The sequence below is a fragment of the Musa acuminata genome, chromosome BXJ2-7, assembly GCF_036884655.1.
Source record: "Musa acuminata AAA Group cultivar baxijiao chromosome BXJ2-7, Cavendish_Baxijiao_AAA, whole genome shotgun sequence".
NCBI lineage: Eukaryota > Viridiplantae > Streptophyta > Magnoliopsida > Zingiberales > Musaceae > Musa > Musa acuminata.
In genome coordinates, this window is record NC_088344.1 from 6,989,241 (window position 1) to 7,011,717 (window position 22,477).

Here is a 22,477-nt window from a genome sequence, read left to right on the forward strand (position 1 = left end):
GAAGAAGAAGAAGAAGCAGCAGCAGCTGCTCAAGGTAAATGGCAGAATGGAAGGGAGTACATGGCGAGGGGCACATGCCACATGCACTGGGGGCCTTCTTCAGTCATTGCAGTGGTAGTACAGTAAGAGAGAAGTGTGGATTCTTGCAATCATGCAGTCTGTGATGTAGGGACTTTGCTTGGCTGTCACCCTCTCTATCCAAGACAACTTGACCCACCCAAGATCTGGAGGAGCTCATCAGGGTAACACTTCCCTGGTCATCTCGTTCGCTCAGAGAGATATCCAAGCGACCCGTGAAGAACATTATGAGGAGGAGACTCTTCTCAATCATTAATATGCCCACAAGCACAATCCTCAGATTACCACCAGCAAGATGACAAAGTGCTTCTCACCAGAGTCTCATTTGGATCATGATCACCATGTAGATTTGTCTCTGTTGATCCAGCTTGGCATATGGAGCATTTTTGTGATGATTTCTAGCTATCTATCCAATCTAAGGGGACTCCACAGCTCTTCTGTCCACACTTCTCTTGTAACTGGAAATGATGGATAAGAACAAGTCGGAAGTGATGGTGACTCCACAGCTTCACCCCAAGATTGTGATGTAAAAGAGCAACCTCTGTGGGATAGTTCTGGGTGGCAATAATTCATCACCATCAATTAGCTGCCCATCGATTGATGCTCTCATTGCAAAGACTAGGATGTATCAGGCCAATAGACATGCATGGTGCAGAGGGGTTGTTGCCTTTCCCCTCTCTCCCCAAAGGAGTACATCTGAGCTGATGTTCTACCAACCAAGCAAACAAGAAGGAAATGAACGGCCTTTCGAGGCCATATGCTTAAAAAATGCAGGTTGGACTCCCACTGCCGTGTCCGTCAACGCAAGACAACATTCACAGCCCAGTCCTCCCAATTTGGAGCCATCCGAGCATTGCTCACTGCCCCCTTGGAGCTACCGTGATCAGTGGCACAGTACATGCCAACTTGGATAGATCCCCTGGCTGTTTACTTGGACCTCCGCCTTTCTTCCCCTTAAAGCACACTCTTTTAAGCTCATCAAGAGATCCCTTCCACTGGTCCCTAATATTTCTTTTTGTTACTTGTTACTGGTACAGGATCGAGAAAGCTTGCTTCTTGGTCACAGTTTTATCTTCTGGTGATGGGAAGAGCACTCCTACAGGGTTTCCTTCGACAGCCCCCGCTCCTTTTGTTCCCTCTCGGCCTACTACTACTCCCTATTGGTGTTTTTGGCTATAAGCTTTCATTCAACCAACACGCCTTCGGTTAGATTTGCCTCCTGTCGTCACCGTTCGTTTCCTGCTCCAGATGGGCGATTCCTTTCCACTGTCTTCTGGATTCTTTGGTTCTTCTGATGCCTGATTGATGGACTGGCCTTTGCTCGGGGAGGAGAGGTTGTAGCGGTGTGTAAAGGCTATTCGATCTTGGTTTGTAGGAATGAGACGCGGTAAGATGGGTCGGCGATGCGGGCTTTCTTGTCGGTGTATCATCTACGTCGTGATGGTTGCTTCGGCGATCTATCGAGTGGAAGGTATCGGAATTTAGCGTGGAAATGTTCTCCTCATCTTCCTATTGAAATCTTGAGTCCATCACTAATTGGCTCGTCATTGAGACAATAACCCTGTTTGCTATTTATATGGACATGATAGAAGCAAAAGAAGAGATTTCTGCCTCATTTCGACACCAACTTAGTTTATTATGATTGTTGAGATCTTGTCACTATTCTGTTGAAACTCCTGCTTTCTAGTCCAACTAGTTTTTTGTGGCCTAAGGTTGAGGAATGTTGCTTCTTCTGGGAGATATTACATGTTGCAGTGTCTTGTGAATTGTCATGTTGTCTCTGTTCTAGCTAGTTGCTAATTGCATCAATCAAGGATAGTGGTTTACACCGGCACATAGAGGAGGAGAAGTACCAGGATCTATGCTCCAAACGAAATTGTATAAGTAATCTATATCCTACCCTTTCAGTGGAATGATAATCTTGTTACCGAAATGTTGCAGTTGACCTTCTATCAGGAGATGATGTTGTATAGAATTGTGTTAGGTTCAACTCAGCACCATTTTGCTGCTCAGAATTTGCATATTTAGAACATCTTTCAAATTCTTTTCTCCAATGTTAGCTGTACAGGCACTGAGGTTGCATATAACTGTCAGATTCTTGTCCCACACTGTAATAATATTTGAACCAATTTAATTAGCATGATGTTAGAAGTTCTTTCTTAGTTTACGCTTTTTTTTGTGACAAGGAAAAGTATGGATTTATACAACAACCGTGACAATTGGGACACAAATCTAAGTTTTTAGCCATTTTGATAGAGTTCTAGGTGAACCTTATAGTGTTTGTTGGACAGCCTTACAGCGTAATATTCTCTTGTAAACTTCAACTGTTGTTGCATCATTCGGCATTGGAGAGTGCAATGTTCATTTTGATATTTATTTCCTTAAAATCTTGTTCAATCGAACCAAGATAGAGCATATGGGTCCTAGGATTAGCAACTTCATCTTATAGTTAGCACTTGCTGTCATGAGTTTTTGTCATTTACGATGCTGTGCATATAAAATTGAAGAATATGAAAAATTTTAGCACCCAAAGTAGATGTTACAAAATGGCATATCATGTAAGTTGAATTTTCCACCTTCAGTGGATTTGCAGGGACAAGTGAGCGACCATTTTCCATCATGTAATAAATCTGTTATAAGATAGCCATTAAGTTCAACCCAATTATAAACAGGTGGGTATCATTCTGTGGATTTCCCTGAGCATAACCATTTCATTACCAAACCCACTGAAATATGCATGTAAATTTCTGTTCTTTCCTTCAGTGAATGACAATCTTTTCTTGTTTTCTACTTCCTCAGTGAAATGGAGTCATAGAAATTCTTGCTGAAATGGAAGCATAGTTTTGGTATCAGAGGTGTACCTATATTAATCATCTTTCAGATTCTCCAAAGTCCAAACTACTATCATCAAGCTTCTTCTTGATTCCTTCAAACTTGAGTGCTTGTCATATTCATCATGCTTTATTCATTCACAAATTCATGCACACTGGTTGAATCTGACAAAGTAAAGTTCTTATAATACCTCTTATTGTAAAATGTTTTTATATGCCATTTCTGGTCACGAAGCAGAAAGCAGAAATTTAGTGAAGGTAATGAAATCTGAAACAAAGATGGAAAAAAAAAAATTTCTTACTGCAGGTTACTCACATTAAGAGTACTGCTAATGGTAATATTTTCATCCGTGCCAGGTTTCATGGAAATTTTAATGTTGAACTTTGCAAGCTGAATTGTTCTAGTAATACTTTGCAAAAACTCAGAAAAAACATATGATCTGATGCCAAAATTCAGTTGTTTGTTGTGCATTTTCCTTGCAGGGCTCAGTATGGTTCTATCAGAAGTTTCATCTGTCTATCCTGCACAGAATAAAGAGATAAATTCTGAGAGCACAACTGCACCTAGTTCGGCCTCTTTACCTAAAGGTAATCATGATTCGGTACCTAAGATTTCTTGATACCATATCAAATTTAATGCTTGAGTGTAGCTTCCTCATTGTTAGTGGCATTTTCGCCTATAGATGGAGCTGTAACCCCAGGTGTCCTCCCAGTTATGCCATCTGTTGCATCTCCTGCTCCATCTGTTCATGTGACAGCAGGACATAAGAGGCCGAGAGCTAGTGTTCCATCTCTAAAGAATCAACCAAATGCTAATATTGCATCAGGTAGATCTTATCCTGTCAACTACTGATGCACTATTTCCTTTACTGATATCATGGTACATTTTTATTCTTTGTGTAATTGCTACCCATGAGCTTTCTCCTTTAAATAGCTCCAGAACATCCAGACACATTGCATGCACAGGTAGACTGTTTCTTAAATCAAGCTGATTCCAGTATGTCTCTCATTACATGGCTGCACCAATTTTTAGGTCCACCAAGGTATTCACGGCCTGGCCCATCCAACAAGTCACTGATTAGACCAAGAAAAGCTCCAACAACTGCATTTGCTCCACCTGCTATAGATCTCCATGGTGAGCATATTTTCCACATATTTGAAGTTTCATTATCAATTGCCTTGTTCCTTTCATGAACTAATATTCACTAAAAAAAAACTAATACGTAGGATCTGTGGCACCACCAAAATCAAGAACCTCCCCTTTCAGCAGTGCAAAGAGAGATGGCACGCCAGTTGCTGCACCCCCAACTGAAATGCATAGACATTTGGTCCCAACAAATAATTCACCCTCAAAAGGTAATTGCTCCAAAATTTTGTAGTATAGAATTATAGAATGTAAAAACATGAATTCTGCCATCAACTATTCATTTAGGTTCTTACCGTATGTCAAACCCTGCCACATGAAGATAAGCCCTAAAATTTCGCATATTGTCCATCACGACCCGACCTGAAAGTCCTACCGACCCAATAACTTGGATATAATGGGTCTCAATCATGTGGCTCAAGAATGCTCAAGTCTGAGTTATTAGACTCATCTAGCTTATCTACCATCATAATCCTCTTGCACTTTCAATGTGAAACTGAGTGAGATATTACAATTTCCCTACTTAAAGGCTATATGTTCTCATCAACCCCATCAGACTGTTGTCATTTCTGAGGAGGTGGCATCCAAGGCCTATGTGCAAACTTTGAGGGATTCATGGCGAAATACACTGTGATACCAAACATCATCCATTTTAGCACTTCCATAATTAAGCTCCAATATCCAGTGATAAGCATACTTGATGGGACTGTTTTTTCAACTCTTTTTCCAATTCACAAGCAGACAACTACAAAATGAGTGGCAAAGCCTGCCTTTGCACCGTTGTCTACATTGTTGCCATCATCACACCTTTCAGGTGGATAATACAATTTCATGTTAAGTGATTTTCATTGTGCACAAGTTTGTGATTTTTCAGATATTTAACATTCTTTTCTCATTTTGGTTTCGTTTGAAGCTCCTATGGTTACTCCAGCTCCTGAAGTCATCCCCAAGTATAGCCGACCACATCATGCTTCACCCTTTCATCAAGGTAGCAACACATATGGAAAAAATGGAGAGATAAATGAGGAAGGGATAGGGTCTAAACTAACATAACTGCTTTTATCTTTGACAAATTTTCCCCTCTGCTGCAGGCCCCTCTTTTTCTCCAACCCTGGCTCCAGCTCCTTCACAATCATCACCAATTCCTTCTGGCTCAAATGAGTGTAAATTTTAACCTTGTCTTATAACCTACTCAAAGTATATTTTTTTTTGTTTTTTATTTCTGGTTATTTTATTATGTTTGTGTCTACAGGGCTAAATCATTCTCCTACAATTTCTCCTAGCTCTCATCCTGTGACCTCAAGTGCAGCCCCACCGCTGCCTATCTGGTTGCTGCCACCTCCACCTCCTAACATGGGTATATACATCCTGCACACATTTGTCAGCCAGTTAAACCATTTGATGTTCACATATAACTTAAAATTTGATATTTTTTGCATTAAATATGATAACTTACTTATGTTTGAATGCAGATTGCAATTGGTTAATCTGCACAGAGCCTTCAACAAATCCACCTCCAGGATCACCATGTATTTGTGTCTTGCCAATTAGAGTTGGTCTTCGTCTTAGTGTTACACTATATACATTCTTTCCTTTGGTCCCTCAGTTTGCTGAAGAAATTGCCTTTGGAATCTATATGAAACAAAGTCAAGTGCGCATTATGGGAGCAAATGTTGCCAGCGACGAGCCAGAGAACACAATTGTCCTCATTGATTTGGTGCCTAGAGAAGAGCTGTTTGACAATACTACAGCATTTTTAACATTCGAGAAGTTTTGGCATAAGGATATCATCATAAACACATCACTTTTTGGTGAATATGCTGTTTTATATGTTCTTTATCCAGGTTTGTATACTCTTCATTTTCTTTGGCAAATAGTAGTATTTATCTTATTATGATTTTAACTATCTGTTGAGCTGATCACTGTGATTAGAAAGAGAAAAATATGCTTCAATGAAAATTTGTACTTATTAATTAGTTATCTGTTATTGGCACTTGATGTCACGATACAATATGTTTTAGATAATGGACCACAAGAAGTCGAAAAAAAGGACTTGTGCTTTTGGCTGAACATTTGCTCCATGCAGGTGTCTCTGTGTATTTGTTTGGGACATGGTAATTTAAAGCGTTAACATGTATGTGGGAATAGCTCATAAAAAAATAATGTACATGTCATATGGCTTTGCAGCTTGTCATAAGTTCTCTTTACCATTACTTCTTTTCCCACTCTGCTCATCTATGCAGGGCTTCCTCCATCTCCACCAAGAGCACCAGCAGATATTAATTTTGGTGATGGGACATCTGGTAATAGCAATAATGGAAGGACGATAAAGCCCCTCGGTGTTGATGTGAGAAAACAAAAGGAGAAGACCAGTGGAAACTTAATTGCTGTTATTGTTCTATCATCATTTGTAGCACTCACTTTATGTGTGGGTGCTGCATGGTTCCTGTTATTGAAAAAAAGATGTCATAGTCATATGGCTGCAGCACATCTGCATAAAGTGCTGCCATTATTTGCAAGAACCTCAGGTACATTCTTATAAAGTCGATAAACCTGTATCTTATTTTACCAGAAGATCTATTCCGAACATCAGAAAAGCAAATATCCTTTTCGGTTAAATAGTTTACTGAAAATGGAAGACAACTTTCTTTCTTTCTTTTCCACATTTTATTAATGTCAGCACTGTTCTCTCATACTTGCAAGAGGACTTCAAAAATACCAAAGAAGATGTTTTGTATGTAAGAAAAGAAGAAAACCTTTTGGCTTAATTGGTCTAGTGAAAATGGAAAGTGAATTCTTCCTTTCTTTTTGACCATTCATTATTTCATCACTCTTCTCATAATTGCAAGAGGACTTCAATCTACCTGCATTTTGCTAACTCATGAGTTCCATAAAGTTGACTTGCATTTGTTGGTTTATATTTTTATTTTGATATGTTTGCCAAAATAACGTAGGGACCAAACACATGATGTTGGGAAATAGGCCTTGTTCAGAATCTGCTTCCTTCAGTTCTAGTGTTGCAACATATACTGGATCAGCAAAGACATTTACTCTGGCCGAAATTGAAAAGGCTACAAACAGATTCGATGAAAGCAAAATTATTGGAGAAGGTGGTTTCGGGCGAGTCTACCAAGGCACGCTTGAAGATGGAATCAGAGTGGCTGTGAAGGTTCTTAAGAGAGATGACCAGCAGAGTGGACGGGAGTTTTTTGCGGAGGTCGAGATGCTAAATCGTTTACATCACAGGAACTTGGTCAAGTTGATTGGTATCTGCATGGGGGAAGCTGTGCGATGCCTTGTTTATGAACTAGTTCCAAATGGAAGCGTGGAATCTCACTTGCATGGTAAGCAAAGTAAGGCTTCAGAATACTTTCATTTATTGCTTGATTCTCAAGTTCCAACAGTTTTAGATTACTAGTTTGAAGTTCGTGGTTCCACTGCTTGCTTATTGAATATCGTATCTCGTAAGAGAATAATAAGAGAATAGATACTTGTGTCCGATTCAAGTCATAACATTTGCTTCACAAGTAATATTAGTTCTTTAATCAGGAGTGGACAAGGAAACTGCTCCGCTTGACTGGAATTCTCGTATGAAGATTACACTTGGTGCAGCTCGAGGCCTTGCCTATTTGCATGAAGATTCAAGCCCTCGGGTCATACATCGAGATTTCAAGTCCAGCAACATCTTACTCGAGCATGATTACACTCCCAAGGTATCGGATTTTGGCCTGGCTCGAGCTGCTTTAGATGAGGGGAATTTGCACATCTCAACGCGAGTTATGGGAACTTTTGGGTAAGCTCTAAAACTCTAAGATTTCTGTTATAGAACTTTGTGAAATCAAAATGATTTAATGGGCCCTGCTTTTTTGCAGTTACGTAGCACCAGAATATGCAATGACGGGGCACCTTCTTGTCAAGAGCGATGTCTACAGCTTCGGTGTTGTACTTCTTGAGCTGCTTACTGGTAGAAAACCGATCGACATGTTACAACCGCCAGGTCAGGAAAATCTGGTCACATGGGCTCGTCCTCTTCTCACAAATATGGATAATTTGGAGATGATCGTTGATCCAGCTCTTGCAATGAATGTACCGATTGACAGCATCGTGAAAGTTGCGGCCATTGCATCCATGTGTGTTCAGCCAGAAGTCTCTCACCGTCCATTTATGGGGGAGGTAGTTCAGGCCTTAAAGTTAGTATGTAACGAATGCAATCAGAACATAGGAACAGAGAGTTGTAGCCAGAATGAGCTACCTAATCGAGACACAGCAGCTAGGGTCAGTAATGGGTCACGTCTTGAAGCTGAAAGGGTACTTTTGGCATCTGATATATTAAGTACATCAACAAGGTTTGATCAGGATGAATCTGGCTCATTTCAAACACACTCAAACTCAGGTCCTCTGATCATGAGCAAGAGCAGACAGTTTTGGCAACGACTGAGAAGCCTGTCGACAGGAAGCGTTAGCGAGCGTGGAGCTGCACAAAGATTTGGGATAGGTTCAGAATGTGGTGAACAGTGGTCATAGGAAATGCTTGCCAACAGTAATTGCCGATGTTACCTGACAATCTAAGATTCAAGAACTAGCATAGCAGCTCCAAGCATTTGTAGGATTGTGCAAATTGTAGAGCCGAAGTTACTTTAGGAATAGAGAAAAAACGAGCACCAAATCAGATTCACATTTCCAGCATTGCAAAAGATCATTATGTGGCATTCTCAATATCAAGGTATGTTTCTGGGTCTCATTGTGCTGATGGATTACAGGTGACTTTCTGGCTTATAATAAATTTCTGGATCTCGTGGAGCCGATGGATTACAAGTGACTTTCTGGCTTATAAGAATCTGAGTAGTTCTTTAATGAACGGTCATGACTATAAATTTTTTGGATGATCAGCTCATTCTTTGTCTGTCCGAAATAATTTAAAAGAAGAGTTGTTTCCTTTTGCTTTAGATTTGGAAAGCCTTTGTGATACAAGGCATCTAGTTTTCAGATCATTGCACCATGTAAAATGCTTATGAGGACCTTTTTTGATCAATCTAGCCTATCTGTTCTTCCATGTGCCTCAATTTGAAATCTTGTATGGTTACTGTTCAATTTTCTTGATCATGGTAGAAGGAACCTTTGGTAATTTCTGCATTCACGCAAAGTTTTCGCCTTCTTCCTTTCATCTTCCTACAGTCAACCTTTTCTGTCATTTACAATATTTGGTTATCATGAACAAAGCAGATCAACAGATGCATCATGGATGCTAATGCTCTTGAGCCATACATAGATCGAAGGTATCTATCACGAAGCACAGTAGCTCTCATCATTCACTTAGTAGATAACTCACTGAATGAGAAGATAAGTTTGCCATTGACTCTGGTCGAAGTCGCTGTGGCTTTTGAATTTGAAATGCTGTAATTTTTGGACTGGTAGGACATTTCATATTATAATGAGAAGATAAACTTGCGATTGATTCTGTTTGCTGAAATGTAGTTTATTCTGTTGCATATAGCTTTGGTGTCATTTGTAATGCTGCATGCGAGAAAGAGCAGTAGTCAATTTGGTGACAGAAGCAGTAAATTGAGTTGGAGTAGACTGCCTCCAAAATTCAATTGCTAGTATACCTCAATGTTTAAAATATAAATATATCCGATGAAGTTTTAAATTTTTAATTTTTGATAAATAAATTTGATATATCATTAATAGGCCAAAGTTTAAGGTTTAAAATATATCGATTGAGATTTTGGACCTTCAATCTTTCTTTTATAAGTGAGGTTAGCACATCATCACCAAATATCTTAAAAGAAGTTTCCAACTCTTAATCTTTAGTAAACGGATACGATATAGTTTAAAGTATATAGGACACAATTTGAAGTGAGATTTCTAATTTATTTTAGTCCATTTATTATGTTTTACAATCCACTATAAAATAAAGAAACAAATAGAGCATCAAACGTTGCACGTGTCGTACTGTTAGGACTCTAGCTAGGAGAGTCCTAATTGAGAGGGATATTCATGTAAAACCTACCTAAGCTGACTCCTATTAAAGAGATGAAGATGTCGGTTATGGTTAGGAGGTTGTTTTTTAGAGAAGAATTAGGAATTGTAAATGAATAGGAGTCTTGAGTAAGAGTCCTATTAGGAGTTGGTTAGAAGTAGAAGTCCTGAATAGGAGTCCTATTATGAGTTAGGGTTTAGAAGCCTATTCCTCCCCTTTTCATAAGTAATAGATGAATCTTTTCTACAATCTTTGAACAGCAACTTGGAGGAAGGAACCCCTATAAAGTTCTAAGGAGGCCGATCCCCTAAAACGATCAACCCCAAGTTTAGAATCTACAATGTTCATATATCATATATATATATATATATATATATACCTTAGATTAAAGTGGGCAGCTTTCTTGCTGTTTGGGCGATGCATAGAAAACCTTATCCAAGGCCCTCATTTTAGGCATGTAAAAGTCAAACATTTGCTCATCAGTCAACCAGCTCTAGCAACGCATCCCTGATAGAACAGAGTCTGATGGAAGCAGCTGTTCACAGTAGACCAAAGAGTGTTAGATATCGACTACGACACACTGTGCCTATGAGTCCGGACTATATAACTCTTCTCGCTTTGTTAATGCCAGAGGAGAAGCTTCAGGTGTGACCGTGGCAACGCAGCCAGCCGTCGGAGAAACCCTAAAAGCGAATAGAGAATACGTGAGCATATGTTTCACGAGAGAGACGGAGAGAGAGAGAGAGTGTGTGTAGCGGAGAACGGTGTGGCTTTTAGGGAGATCTCGTGAAGGCTGCTGACGCTGCGGTCACGGCGTCCTAAACAGCAGAAGGCAGAGCCCACAGAGCCCCACGCAGAGATGTCGACGTGACAAAAGCTAAAAAGGATGAAACACGAGTACTCGAGAGCGCGACAGATTCCAGCGTTCCCTTTCCTCCCTTTCGCCCTCCCTCGGTGTGTGGCGAGACTGCTGAGATATGTATACATATATAACCAAGAGGTGGTGTTGTCTGTGACGATGAGACGTTGACAAACGTAAAGATACAACGAAGAACATGATAATGTTGCGCTATTCACGATATAATAATGCATTAGGAGAAACAGCTGATGCTTTCTAGACTTCGATTTGTGTCTGAAGTCCTCAGAGACAGTACCTGTGTTTCTTCTAGGAATAAAGGGAGAAGAGAACAACACTTCCAGCAAAAACCATGCATTTACTAGCTAAATGTAGGGGGGAATCTTGCATGTACTGCAATCATATATTTTTTACTATTGTAAAGAAAATCTTAAAAATATATCACTACATTAAACAGCTCGTAAATTATCGTTCTATTAATTATTCAATAAAAATATAGAGTTTAATTAGCAAATCGAGGGAAATTTATTGGACTATAATAAACTTATTTACTTTATGGGGATAAATATTCCATTATTCTTAACTAGGAATATTACAGAGTCATTTAAGGAAAACCAGAGAATGTTGTGCTTCGGAAATAAAGTTTATGAGGATAAACCCTACAACAACACAAATAGATACTTTTGTGGCAAAGGCAAAGCAAGGAAGAGCGAACCGCACAGTACAAAGAGTTCTCTCGGAGGAGGAAGGAGGCCAACGAACAAGTGTCCTTCGAGCAGAGAGGTTGCTCAGAGGTACAGAGCCAAGTCAAGGATATCCCTGTGGGAAAACAGCCCTTGGTCCTAAGAAGTCTCTTGTCATCCCATCATTCCCACCGCCACCTCCTCCCTCACCCCTTCCTTGGCTTCTGACCACGCCATCCACGAAGCTGTTCTGTCTCCTCTTGAATCCCCCCGGGATCCTTCCAAGTGCATCGTCGAAAGAACCCACAAACCCTGGAGTCGAAGAAAGTGGGTTCAGCATCATGTCCTGGAGGAGCGCAGGAGGTGCAAACACTTGCCCAAAACCACCTCCTCGTCCACCACTCACTTCTTGATGTGAGGAGGACAAGCCGAGATCAAAGCCAGAAGTAGCATTGTATGCGGACGAGTCGTGAGTAGCCATCTGATCAGCGTCTGAAGGTCTACTTACGGTCGAACCCATTTGCGCCGCCTGCTGCAGCAATGCAGTGGCCGACATGTGTGGAAAGGAAGTTGCGGAATGGTCCGTGGGAAAGAAAGGAGGTGGAGGTACTGGGTTTTCATGAGGGTATGCTTCGTCTAATCTCATGGGGTATATGGACGAAGGCATCACGTCAAAGTAGTTCAGAGAAGTGATCGCCTGGCAGTTCAGCCATGGTGGGATATCTGACCTGTCGAAGTGCTGCTGCTCTCTTTTCAGTGCGATCTCCTGCTGCAGCCCATGGCTGATCGACGGACTGTTGCCGACCTCTGTGGCTCGCATAAAGCGAGTGAACTGGCTCTGCAGATCAGGTTGCTGGAGCGGGAAGGGCTCAAATGATGCTGTAGGATGAGAGAATTGGAGCAGGTGGCGATCGGCTATAGGGTTTGCTGTAATGCCGACCCTCGAACTCCTTTCTGTCAGTGCATCACAGAAGGCCCTGTGAGTCACGAAGCTGTCCCTCCTGCAATCAGTAGCAGTACCACAATCAAGAAAACGCAAGAGAACAAACATCACAAAGGCAGCAGCCATCCATCATTCACAAAAGAAGAAAAAGAAAGCACAGCACTAAACTCCAAAAAGAAACAAAGGTCGAGAAAAAGAGATCAAAGGCAGACAGTAAAGCTGAGTAGATGATATGATGCCTCGAGTCGCATAATCTCTGGATCTACCAAGATAGTCTGAGGACCTCAAGAATACCTGCTTGATGAGTTCGTTTACGCAGTTTCTTCACATAATGTTTTGTGATCGAGAGATCAATCAGTGTTACCTCGAAAAGAGAGTGCCACAGTCGCATCTGTATTCCCTTGTGCCACAGATCTTGGAGTGGGCCTTCCAATCGGACTTCACAGCATATTTCTTGGAGCACTTGTCACACTTCCACTTCTTCTCGCCATGCTTCCGGCTGAAGTGCTTCTTGATGCCAGTGAGGTCTCCGAGTGCCCTAGAAGGTTCATGGTGGACGCATGTCACCTCTGGGCACACGTACACCTTCTTCCTCGCCTCCTTGCTTCTTTGCTTCAGCTTCCATGGGAGATTGTGGCCCCTCCTGTGGAGCTGCAAGTTCTGGTCCCTCTGGAATCCTTTGTTGCAGATCTCGCACACAAACCTGTTGGTTGCCATCAGTGTCTTGGGAGACAGTGCTATTACCTCCGCATCTGGGTCTAAGGTCAACACCCAAAGTGCTGCTGTTAAGGAAAAGGAGAAGCACGGTGCAAAGCATATGTCCTTCCATCCACAATAATCATATCGTGGAAGAACAATACCTGGATTTCCCGGGAGGTTCCTCTTTTTCTTCACCGGACTTGGCTCTGTGGCGATCAGGGAGGATTGCTGGTTGGAGGAGGCGCTTGCTTCGCCAGAGGCAGAAGTGAGATTGGACATGTTCTCTTCCACAATTACCAGCCCTTCCATCGGCAGCTTATTCTTTGTTCTTGGTCTAGATTTGGATGTATGTGATACAGGTAGAAGTATGGCTTGGTTGAAATCTAGAGGCAAGAAAATGAAACAAAGGCTGATCAATCTGTAGCACGCATCAAAAGGTCGGGAGAGAGAGGGCAATGGTTCCTCTCATCTTGATAAAGGCGCTATTAGATTCCTGACATGCATCGCCGAGGGATATCCCTGCACTCAAGATATAAACTATGCATAAAACAAGAGAATTCTTAGAGCTCAGATCCTCGCAAGAGATTCTTCCGGGAAACAAAGGAGTAGAAACTCTACGTTGCAAGCCTGAACACCAAGCAGAAACATGAAACAAAGATTTCTATGAACACATCATGTGGAAAAGAACATACGGATCGAGATGTTTGTAACTTCTCAGAGCAATCCCACACCACCAAAAGACTCGAATTCTAACATCACAGCCAGGAAAAAAATTAAGAGCTTCTACTTGCTATAGAATCTAAATCATACAAGCAGAATCGCAAGGTGAGAACAAAGCGATGATGATGGAGAAGAAGAGATGGAAAAGCAATTTAGGGAAGTTCTGCGGCACACACATACACGTGGGAGGGAGAGAGAGAGAGAGAGAGTATATGGATGAGGGAAGCAAGGAAATGTGGAGTCCCCCACCCATTCAATACCCAAACGCCTACAGCCTACTCTGACGTCGCACTTTCTGTCTTTTGCTTTGTTCGCTATGCACGTCTAGAAATTCCTCGCTCGACTTTTAAGATTCTTCTCTTTTCGACTGTGAAATGCGCCAACTTTTTACTACGTTACATCAGTTATTATCGTCGTTGGAACGACGACATGGGAAGAGCAGCGCCATCTCGTACGGTGTCGAGTTCGACCAACCACTTCCATTAAATGGCACGCAGTCATGCAGCGTTTGTACACACAGTAGTGGTAATAGATATGCTATCAACACATAACCTTCGTTTCTTATGGATCATAGCAGCTCGGCGGTCTTGCATCTTGTTGCGTGGATATATTATTAGGGTTAGTGCAAACTGATGTCCCAAGTTTGATGAGTCCAGTTCGATAGCTCAGATGTACGTGCACACCTGAAAGTATCCTCCTTCTATATGCCCCAAATCTATTGCTCTGCTAATTGGGCACGCTTGGATGGTATCGCATCGTTATCATACTGATTAGGTAAGCTTAGATAGCATCACGTCATCATCGGAGAGTGAGTTCTCGTTAGATAGCAAGCTGAACCTCTTCAACAGTAGCAAGCTGAAATGTCACATTTCAGTTTTGTTCATCCCATATATCAATACTAAGTTAATTCTGATATCGTGTATTACGATTCAGTTCGACGAGAAAAAAATGACTCGTTAACTAGAATGCTTATAACCATGTGGTTTGACACGACGAGATCAATGTCTCATTAATGTCAATGGACGGTCAATACTAGGTCAACTCTAATATTGTTTATCAGTTCGATGAGATAACTAGCTTATTAATTTGATAAGTGTTCTGATTTGCTTACGTGGAAGTTACGTACATCTATTAATTCCTTATAACTAAATTTGGAGATATTCCATATAGATTTTAGAAAAAAAAACAAAACCATGAATGGAGCCAAGAAGAAGGTAAAGCAAGCTGCAAGCAACGATGGAACAGAAATCCCGTGCGGGCAATGCTCCATTGTTTCTCACCTTTGGTACTGTAATCAGTGCACACAACAAAAATGTTGTGCATCCAAAGCAGTCCGGCTTTTGATGATTCAAATAATAGTGTCTTGTGGCCAATTTGACGGCATCCGCAGATCCATGTGGTCCAGATGTTGGATGATACAGGAAATAAGACGAGAGAGTACGGCAAATTTGGACGCAGACTTGTTGGAATCCAAAGGTCGTGTATGTATGTATGTATACATAACGTTCCCAAAAGTGCCTTTCCAAGTTTATATAGCAGCAGTGGTTTCTTCGTGGGTACTGCTGCGTGCAGGAACATGACATACATTACAGATGAGTAAGAGGGAGAAGAAAAAATCTGTCCTTGAAGGTGAATGTTTGTTGTTTTCGCTGCTGCTCGAAAATATGTTTGTCTTGGTTGCATGCATGCATGTGGAAAGATGAAGGAGGAAGAAAGAGGCGGAGGAGGAGGAGACAAAACTCCCACTGAATGTCCACCTAAAGGCTGAGCTACTATTACACTCACAAAAATAAATGTTACATCCTTTAAACTGAATTTTGTACACCAAATATATCAAGAAAATCCTTTAGAAAATACACAAAGTAAATATTTATGTGTGAGACAGAGATTGAAATAATCAAGCAATTAGCTCATTCAAGAAGCAGGAAATTATGTCTCCACCGGTGCAAATATGTTTACTGAAATGTAGTCATCTTAGCATAAGCTACAGTGTTTCGATAGGGTTGGTTATTCTACATAAAGTGTACATGGAAAAATATAGCATTCCACTGAGGGTTTGCAAAAAGCAATCCAAAGGAATGGCAATGATGCAGAACCTTTATGCACTACGTATATCTCAACTATTTCAATACAGCTTCAGTTCAACATGACTGACTACAAATATATTACAGCAGCTGGCTTTATACAATCAGGGGAAGTACCCTAGAAGAATAGTATGAAATGAATTGGTGGACAATAGTATGGGAAAATTTGAAAGCCAAAACTATGAACGGGGCACAAAATGGAAAACTACATACCAGAAATCAACATAGGGCCTCAGATAAGCTATCATACAGTTTGAACGGTCAATGATGGGGCTTTCTTGTGCAACCTCCCTCTTAGCTGCATGATCTTGGCATCCACCCTTGCAGTAAAACCAATCTTAGTCTTCTGTCTGGCTTTGGTCTTCTCCCTCTTCCACATACGCTGGTCCTCCAAATCCTTCTTGTAGTATTTGATTTCCTGAATCACATGGTGATCCAGTGGATTGAGGGCCCTCTGGTAGGAGATGTGGAGCAGATATGGTATGTTGCAGACAGAGATAACTAGAAGTGTCACAGCCCAATAGATGGGTGCCGGTCCGAGCGCTTCCACGAGTATCTGGTAGGCATTCCCAGAAAGGGTCGATGTTCCATATGCAAGCAAGAAGAGGTACCACGTAGCAACACTGCCCCACACAAAGAGATGCTGGATCCATGTGAAGTGGCTCATGATAAGGGCAATTTGTACATTGACAGCCCAGATAATGCAGGTGAACATGGTCGTTCCGATGGCAGCCATATCAGCAGTCTGTCCCCCTGAGCGGAATGACCGACGGAAGAATATACCAATGTTGAGAAAATATATGATGATGGATGTGTAAAGGCCATTGAACATCCAACCGATGATCCTATACCAATCAAAAAACAGGTTCCTTGGTCCTTGCTGGTACAGTGCTGGGAACTGCAGAAGATGTAGCTACCATGCTATTAGATAGGTTCCAGATCATACTTGAGGTGCATAATAAAAGATCAAAATTCGATAAAGACATTAAACGCGTAAAAGATTGGTTCACAGTATTAGAAAGGAATCCTAAGAAATTTGTGAATCTTATTCTAACACTCAAGGATTGAGAGCATAAGATTGTGGTTAGAGAAAAACATTGAATAAGCATACCTGCAAGCATACTTCAGAAGAGACATCTTGCTCGAAGACTCCCAATGATATGACCGGCAGTGAAGTTAGAACAACATTAAACAGAAGCATGTACCAGTCATCATACACCGATTGCCCAGAGAAGCCAGTATATGCCTCAAAGTAGAATATTGTTAAGCCGAAAGCTATGTTTTTATAGAAGAAATAACAAATCTGAAAGAAATCCAAAGAAACCGAATCAGTAAACAGCAGAGCCATGCGCTTGGCGCAAAACCATAAAATAATTGTCCCTCTTTTTCTCACCATGAGTGCTATCCTCTTATAGCACCAGTGGCCATGCACAACAAGAAGTCGTTCAAGAAATCTGAACTGTGAAATGGAGAAATCGCTAGCCATCACAGCCTGTAGGAAGTCAAACAGTCATGAAGACTTAGAAAATTGCTCAACCAGTAGGTGATTAGGACATCTTAAAATGTTGGAACTTGACAAACATTGAAGTTTACATAAACATCAATTACATCATTTCACAAACCTGCATTCCTTCTACGCCACTAATACCAACACCAATATCAGCCTCTTGAATCATGCCTACATCATTTGCACCATCGCCTATGGCCAAAGTAACTTTTCCTGTACCTTCTTTTACCAACCTAGTGACCTAAAGCAAGAGAGGAACTTTTAACAACTTGATGGAAACTTGTGTAGCAATTTAGCAATTTTTTATGAAAGTCAAGTGCATGAATGGAAGATGTCTTATGGTACCAGTGCTTTCTGCTTGGGGGAGACACGGCAGCATATGACAGATGCGCAATCGACTGCTAGACTCAAAAACTGATTCTTTACATCATCCTCTAAGGCGTATGTCAGTGTCTTTCCATCAATTATTAGAGCAAATGCTGCATAGGGGTCCTTCTCCAGCTTAATCATTTGGCCGGCGTTAGTTATTTGCATCAAAATGTTCTCTTTTGCTGCCTGATCAGTCATCAAACATAATTACACAGCCTACCATAAAATCAACTTTCTTCATAGAAGAAGAGTAGAGATGTAATCGAATGCATATGATAAAAAGGCACCTTGTTTGCATCCTGTGTCAATAAGTCATTGCTCACAGTGGATAAGCATATTTGTTTCATCCCTGGCCTAAGCAAACTGCAAGCATATCTGCAAAGAGAAATAACATTCGACATAGTATTCCTAGTGAAATTATATAATACACAACCCCATCGATAATGATAGGTGTTAAGCTATGTGAATGACCAGAGGCATACCCTATATTAATTGCAGTTTCGATCTTATCACCTGTCAGAACCCAGATTTTGAGACCAGCTTGTGCCAACTTGTCTATACACTGAGGAACCTGTAGAGGAGGGAGTGAATAGTCAGAGGAAGTGAAGGACCAGCAAATTGGTAGTAAAAAACAAAACAAGCCAAAAGCCTTACTCCTTTCTGTAATTTATCTTCCACAGCGGTTGCGCCAACAAGAATTAATTCCCTTTCCATAATATCAGAGACTCGCTCAACTTGAGCTTCTCTATCGGGTCCGATAGTGGTTTTTGCTTTTAGAAACTCTGTGTTCCAAGCAGAATATTCAGACTCGTCCAGCACCCTATATGCCAGTGCCAATGTTCGCAAGCCTGCTTCCCCATATTCATTTAGAAGCCTGTTTGTATCACTCTCATACAATCTTCCGTTTTTCGATAGTCTATCAAAAATGATGCTGCTCAAGAAAATAATTTGAAGCATCAAAGTGGAGTTATAATGGAAGTCATATACCATATGCATCAGATGATTTATGAAAATGAATAGACAAACATGTATAGATAATTGATATTTTCACAAAGGTATAGATACATCAACAACCAATATTGTAAACCCGATTAATAAAAGAGTCGTACCTGTCAGCTCCCTTGCAAAGAAGAAGAATCTGCCCACTCTCGTAACGCACAACTACAGACATTCTCTTCCTTTTGCTGCTGAATTCCAATAGATTGAGAATCTTGAATTCCCTGTAGCATAATAAATGATTAAGTTGCCAAAAATCCACATTAGAGATAAATGGTAACCTACTGATTACAACATATGTATGAGTTATGACCTTTCCACAGGTTCCTCAGAAGGAGAATACTTTTCCCTGATGAATACACTAGTTTGAGTCCGCTTACAAAACTCAAACCCAAATTCCCTAGCTGCAACAAGAAATGCTCCTTCATCTGGTGATTCAGCTTCATAGGTGAATCCACCAGTATCCTCATTTGGCTCAGGAATTGCTGTGTGACACAGAGCAAGTATTCTGAAGAACATAAGAATGGTGTCGGCCGTGGGTTCCTTTATCCAGTTTCCATTCAATAGGCGGTCATCTTCGAAACTGAAGCCTTTTATGACAGGCTTTCGTGGCTTATCAACCATGCTAGGAATCCCATTTACCAACTCAATTTCTGATGATCCATAAGCACCCCGATTATCTTCCCAAAGATCTCGAGTGCCATTTTGGTGCTCAGGAGTACCAGAAGCTTCTGTTTCCATCTGCTTTGAAGCAGCAATTTCCACTTCACTAGAACGGACACCATACGAAACTCCAGCAATGGAACATTTTAAAAAGTCCATCTGATTGCAAGTCAAAGTACCCGTTTTGTCTGACAAAATCGTGTCGACTTGCCCAAGCTCCTCATTTAAGTTTGAAGTTCGAGCTTGTGCAGGATTTCCTGTCTCCTCATCATACATGAGAACATCACGGTTGATGAAGGTCGCTTGCAAGACCTTAACAACTTCAATAGAAACATAGAGCGAAATAGGTATCAGATATCCATAAAGTATAAGAGCTGTGACCAGATGAAAAACACCAGATAACGCTGGCCTTGATGGATCATACAAGCTTGATGTATCATCTGGTCGCAAGTACCACCAATCCGGCATCTTGTTTTTTGTTATCACAGCAAACCCAATTGAGCTAATCAATGAAATGAGTACGAGAATTGTAAAGAGGACATATATAATTTTATCCATTTTCTTCTCGATTCTGCTCCTCTTAGAGGGTGAACTGGTTGCGTTTTGCATAACTTTGCTGTCATGACCAGTGAAGATAACCACCCCATAGATATAAGTGGTGTTCCTAAGCTTTGAATCTCTCAGCAGAATCTGATTTGGCTCAAGCGCATAGACCTGTCGCTCGTACTCAAAGTTACCCACAAAAGTGTAGAGATTAGGATTTGGGTCTTCGCAGTTTATGGTGGCTGTGAAGTCTCTGAAGGCCTCATCGTCATCCAAAGCCAAAGTCACCTCCAGAGATCTCTTGACCTTTAAATTTGTCTCGCCGTCCAAATTCATAGTCTCCACGTAGCATATCCCGTCTTCGTAGCTCGATGACAGTAGAAGCAAATCAGCGGGAAAAAATTGGTCCTTCTCCACCTTCACGATATCCCCAACCCGAATATCCTGCCATTGCTTGTAGCCAAACTGGCCCTCCCCGTTGTGGACACTGACCTTCCGGCTGTTGACTTTCATGTCTTGAATAAATCTCCGCCAATCTTCCAGTGCCTCTTTCGCCATACTCAGCCCGACAACAAAGGCCAGAGGCGCAATCATGCTCACCGGAGTGAATGGAGAGACAGGGGTGAGGGAGAGGACTGCGGCGAGGAGAAAATAGATATTGGCTACGCGGCGGAACTGCTCAAAGAGGGCTTTCGGGAGGAAAGTGATAACGTTGTACTTGGTGGTGGTGATGTAGTTGTTGCGGTAATCGAGGGGCTTCTTGCGATGGAGCAAGGGTCGGTTGCAGTGGACAATGCGGGAGTAACCGGGACCTTGGAGGGAGGAGGGTTGCTCATCATCTAATAACACGGTGGGGCGGACGCAAGCGAAAGAATATAGCTTGCTCCACCGGAGCCGATCCCTTTTCCTTCCTCTCCGTGCCATCGCTCCTTCCCTGAGGTTTGCTATCGGCTCAGCCTAGACACGGCCGTTCCCCATTTTCCCAAAGCTGGAAGCTTTCTCTCTAATCTCCAACAACAGCGCGCGTCTTCCCCTGGCCAATTTGTTCAAAAAATCAAGAACGTTTACCAGAATGTTGGGCCGACAAAATTCCAGTTAATATCTGAAAATTTCCACATTAATTTAACTAAGACCAATTTAGAGCTCTTCCTACTCATTAGAAAAGCAGCTGAAAAAGATCGGCGGCGAGACTTCGAGCTGAACTCAAAGGCATCGAGAATTAGGGCGTGCACTAATGCTAATTCACGGGAAAAGAGACCGAAAATCCAAATCTTGCAGCTCGAACCGCAAACCTCGACGCAGAAAAGCCAATGGGACGAAAAATTCACGATGCCATTACTTGTGGATCTGCAAATTAGACGAGAAACTTGCGTCGGGTCGTTCCGCCCACGATTTGTCCCACCATCAAATCCATAAAAGAAACGAATCCCACGAGAAGAGATCAAGAAGCAAATGGAGAACACAAGAGAGGAGGCCGAGAAAGACGGATACGGGTTCGAAGAGATCCAAGATTCAGCTCGACGCGAAAGAGAAAGACCAAACCGCACCTGGAATCACAGCCGAAGGCCGTCCAAAATTCCAACTTTGCCAGGACCACAGACCGTCCGATCGGCCTCGGAGACCGTGCGCCGCGCAGATCCCCTCCTCCTCGACTAGCTACGAGCGGGCGAAGATGGAGGAGACTAGACAGGAGGCGACCGGGATCACCCAGGAACGGGGCTTTGCCGCCTTCTCGAAGCGCAACGCAACGAGTTCTCAGCCCTCTGCTCGTCCCCCGGGTCTCATTGCTGGGAGTCCTCTATATCCTCTGTTCGCGACGCGAGCTCATCGAAACTAATCACGCAAAGGTTGAGCTGCGACGAAGGAGCTCGACCAACGCACACGCTTTCGTTCCTACCCACGACACGTATACGGAGAGGCAACCCGGGACCCGCCTCTTCGCCGGCCTTCCTGACTACACGTGGCGCCCATGGAACCGGATCCGGTACAAGACGCCAAGCACGGCAGTCAAGTCGGAAGACGGCGTGGAATTTGCCGCCCGTTTATATGCGACGCCATAACTACGCATTTCTCTTACCGACCACAGTTACCGGGCCCGTGATTGGAGGTAACATCCGAATATAGTCAAGAAAGGCCAATCATAATTCAGGTATAGAAAACGAGTACGTTGAGAATGGTAAAGTGAAGGAGAGACCAACTCTCCAAGTCTATCGTGGCTGCGAGCCTAATGGGGAGAAAAGCGTCATTAAGCTAAATGATGACATGTAAGCATATTTCGGTATGAATATTTATTATGAGTGAGGGTTAAAGAGGAGATGAAGGAGTCCATGGTGGGTGCACATAAGATAGCTGTTCTTGGTCATGGAAATGGTAATGGTAAT

General features: G+C 42.0%; 2 protein-coding genes and 1 pseudogene across 3 annotated transcripts; 1 reads left to right on the forward strand and 2 right to left on the reverse strand.

Annotated features, from left to right (window-relative positions):
* The first annotated feature begins 686 nt into the window (after positions 1-686).
* Positions 687-9,116, forward strand: LOC135616913 (receptor-like serine/threonine-protein kinase ALE2). 2 transcript variants are annotated; one of them, XM_065116642.1, is made up of 15 exons: positions 687-972; positions 1,116-1,283; positions 1,454-1,549; positions 3,393-3,497; positions 3,593-3,736; positions 3,943-4,044; positions 4,137-4,265; positions 4,967-5,041; positions 5,145-5,216; positions 5,306-5,410; positions 5,526-5,897; positions 6,297-6,581; positions 7,008-7,406; positions 7,603-7,846; positions 7,926-9,116. In XM_065116642.1, exons 1-15 carry the CDS (start codon positions 702-704, stop codon positions 8,575-8,577), a joined length of 3,219 nt encoding a protein of 1,072 aa, XP_064972714.1. In that variant the 5' UTR covers positions 687-701; the 3' UTR covers positions 8,578-9,116. The 2 variants fall into 2 exon arrangements, with proteins under 2 accessions (XP_064972714.1, XP_064972715.1); XM_065116643.1 differs by having other exon boundaries at positions 7,008-7,397.
* Positions 9,117-11,428: 2,312 nt separating this feature from the next.
* On the reverse strand, positions 11,429-14,179 carry LOC103991224 (zinc finger protein GAI-ASSOCIATED FACTOR 1-like; annotated as a pseudogene).
* A 1,840-nt stretch (positions 14,180-16,019) lies between these two features.
* LOC135582715 (phospholipid-transporting ATPase 6-like) lies at positions 16,020-21,914 on the reverse strand. The gene is made up of 11 exons (XM_065116645.1): positions 21,644-21,914; positions 19,204-21,129; positions 19,004-19,114; positions 18,549-18,825; positions 18,377-18,465; positions 18,182-18,269; positions 17,871-18,080; positions 17,641-17,766; positions 17,412-17,510; positions 17,130-17,321; positions 16,020-16,916 (listed from the first exon to the last, which is right to left on the reverse strand). The coding sequence occupies exons 2-11, from the start codon at positions 21,018-21,020 to the stop codon at positions 16,263-16,265; spliced, it is 3,663 nt and encodes a 1,220-aa protein (XP_064972717.1). The 5' UTR covers positions 21,021-21,129; positions 21,644-21,914; the 3' UTR covers positions 16,020-16,262.
* Positions 21,915-22,477: the final 563 nt, after the last annotated feature.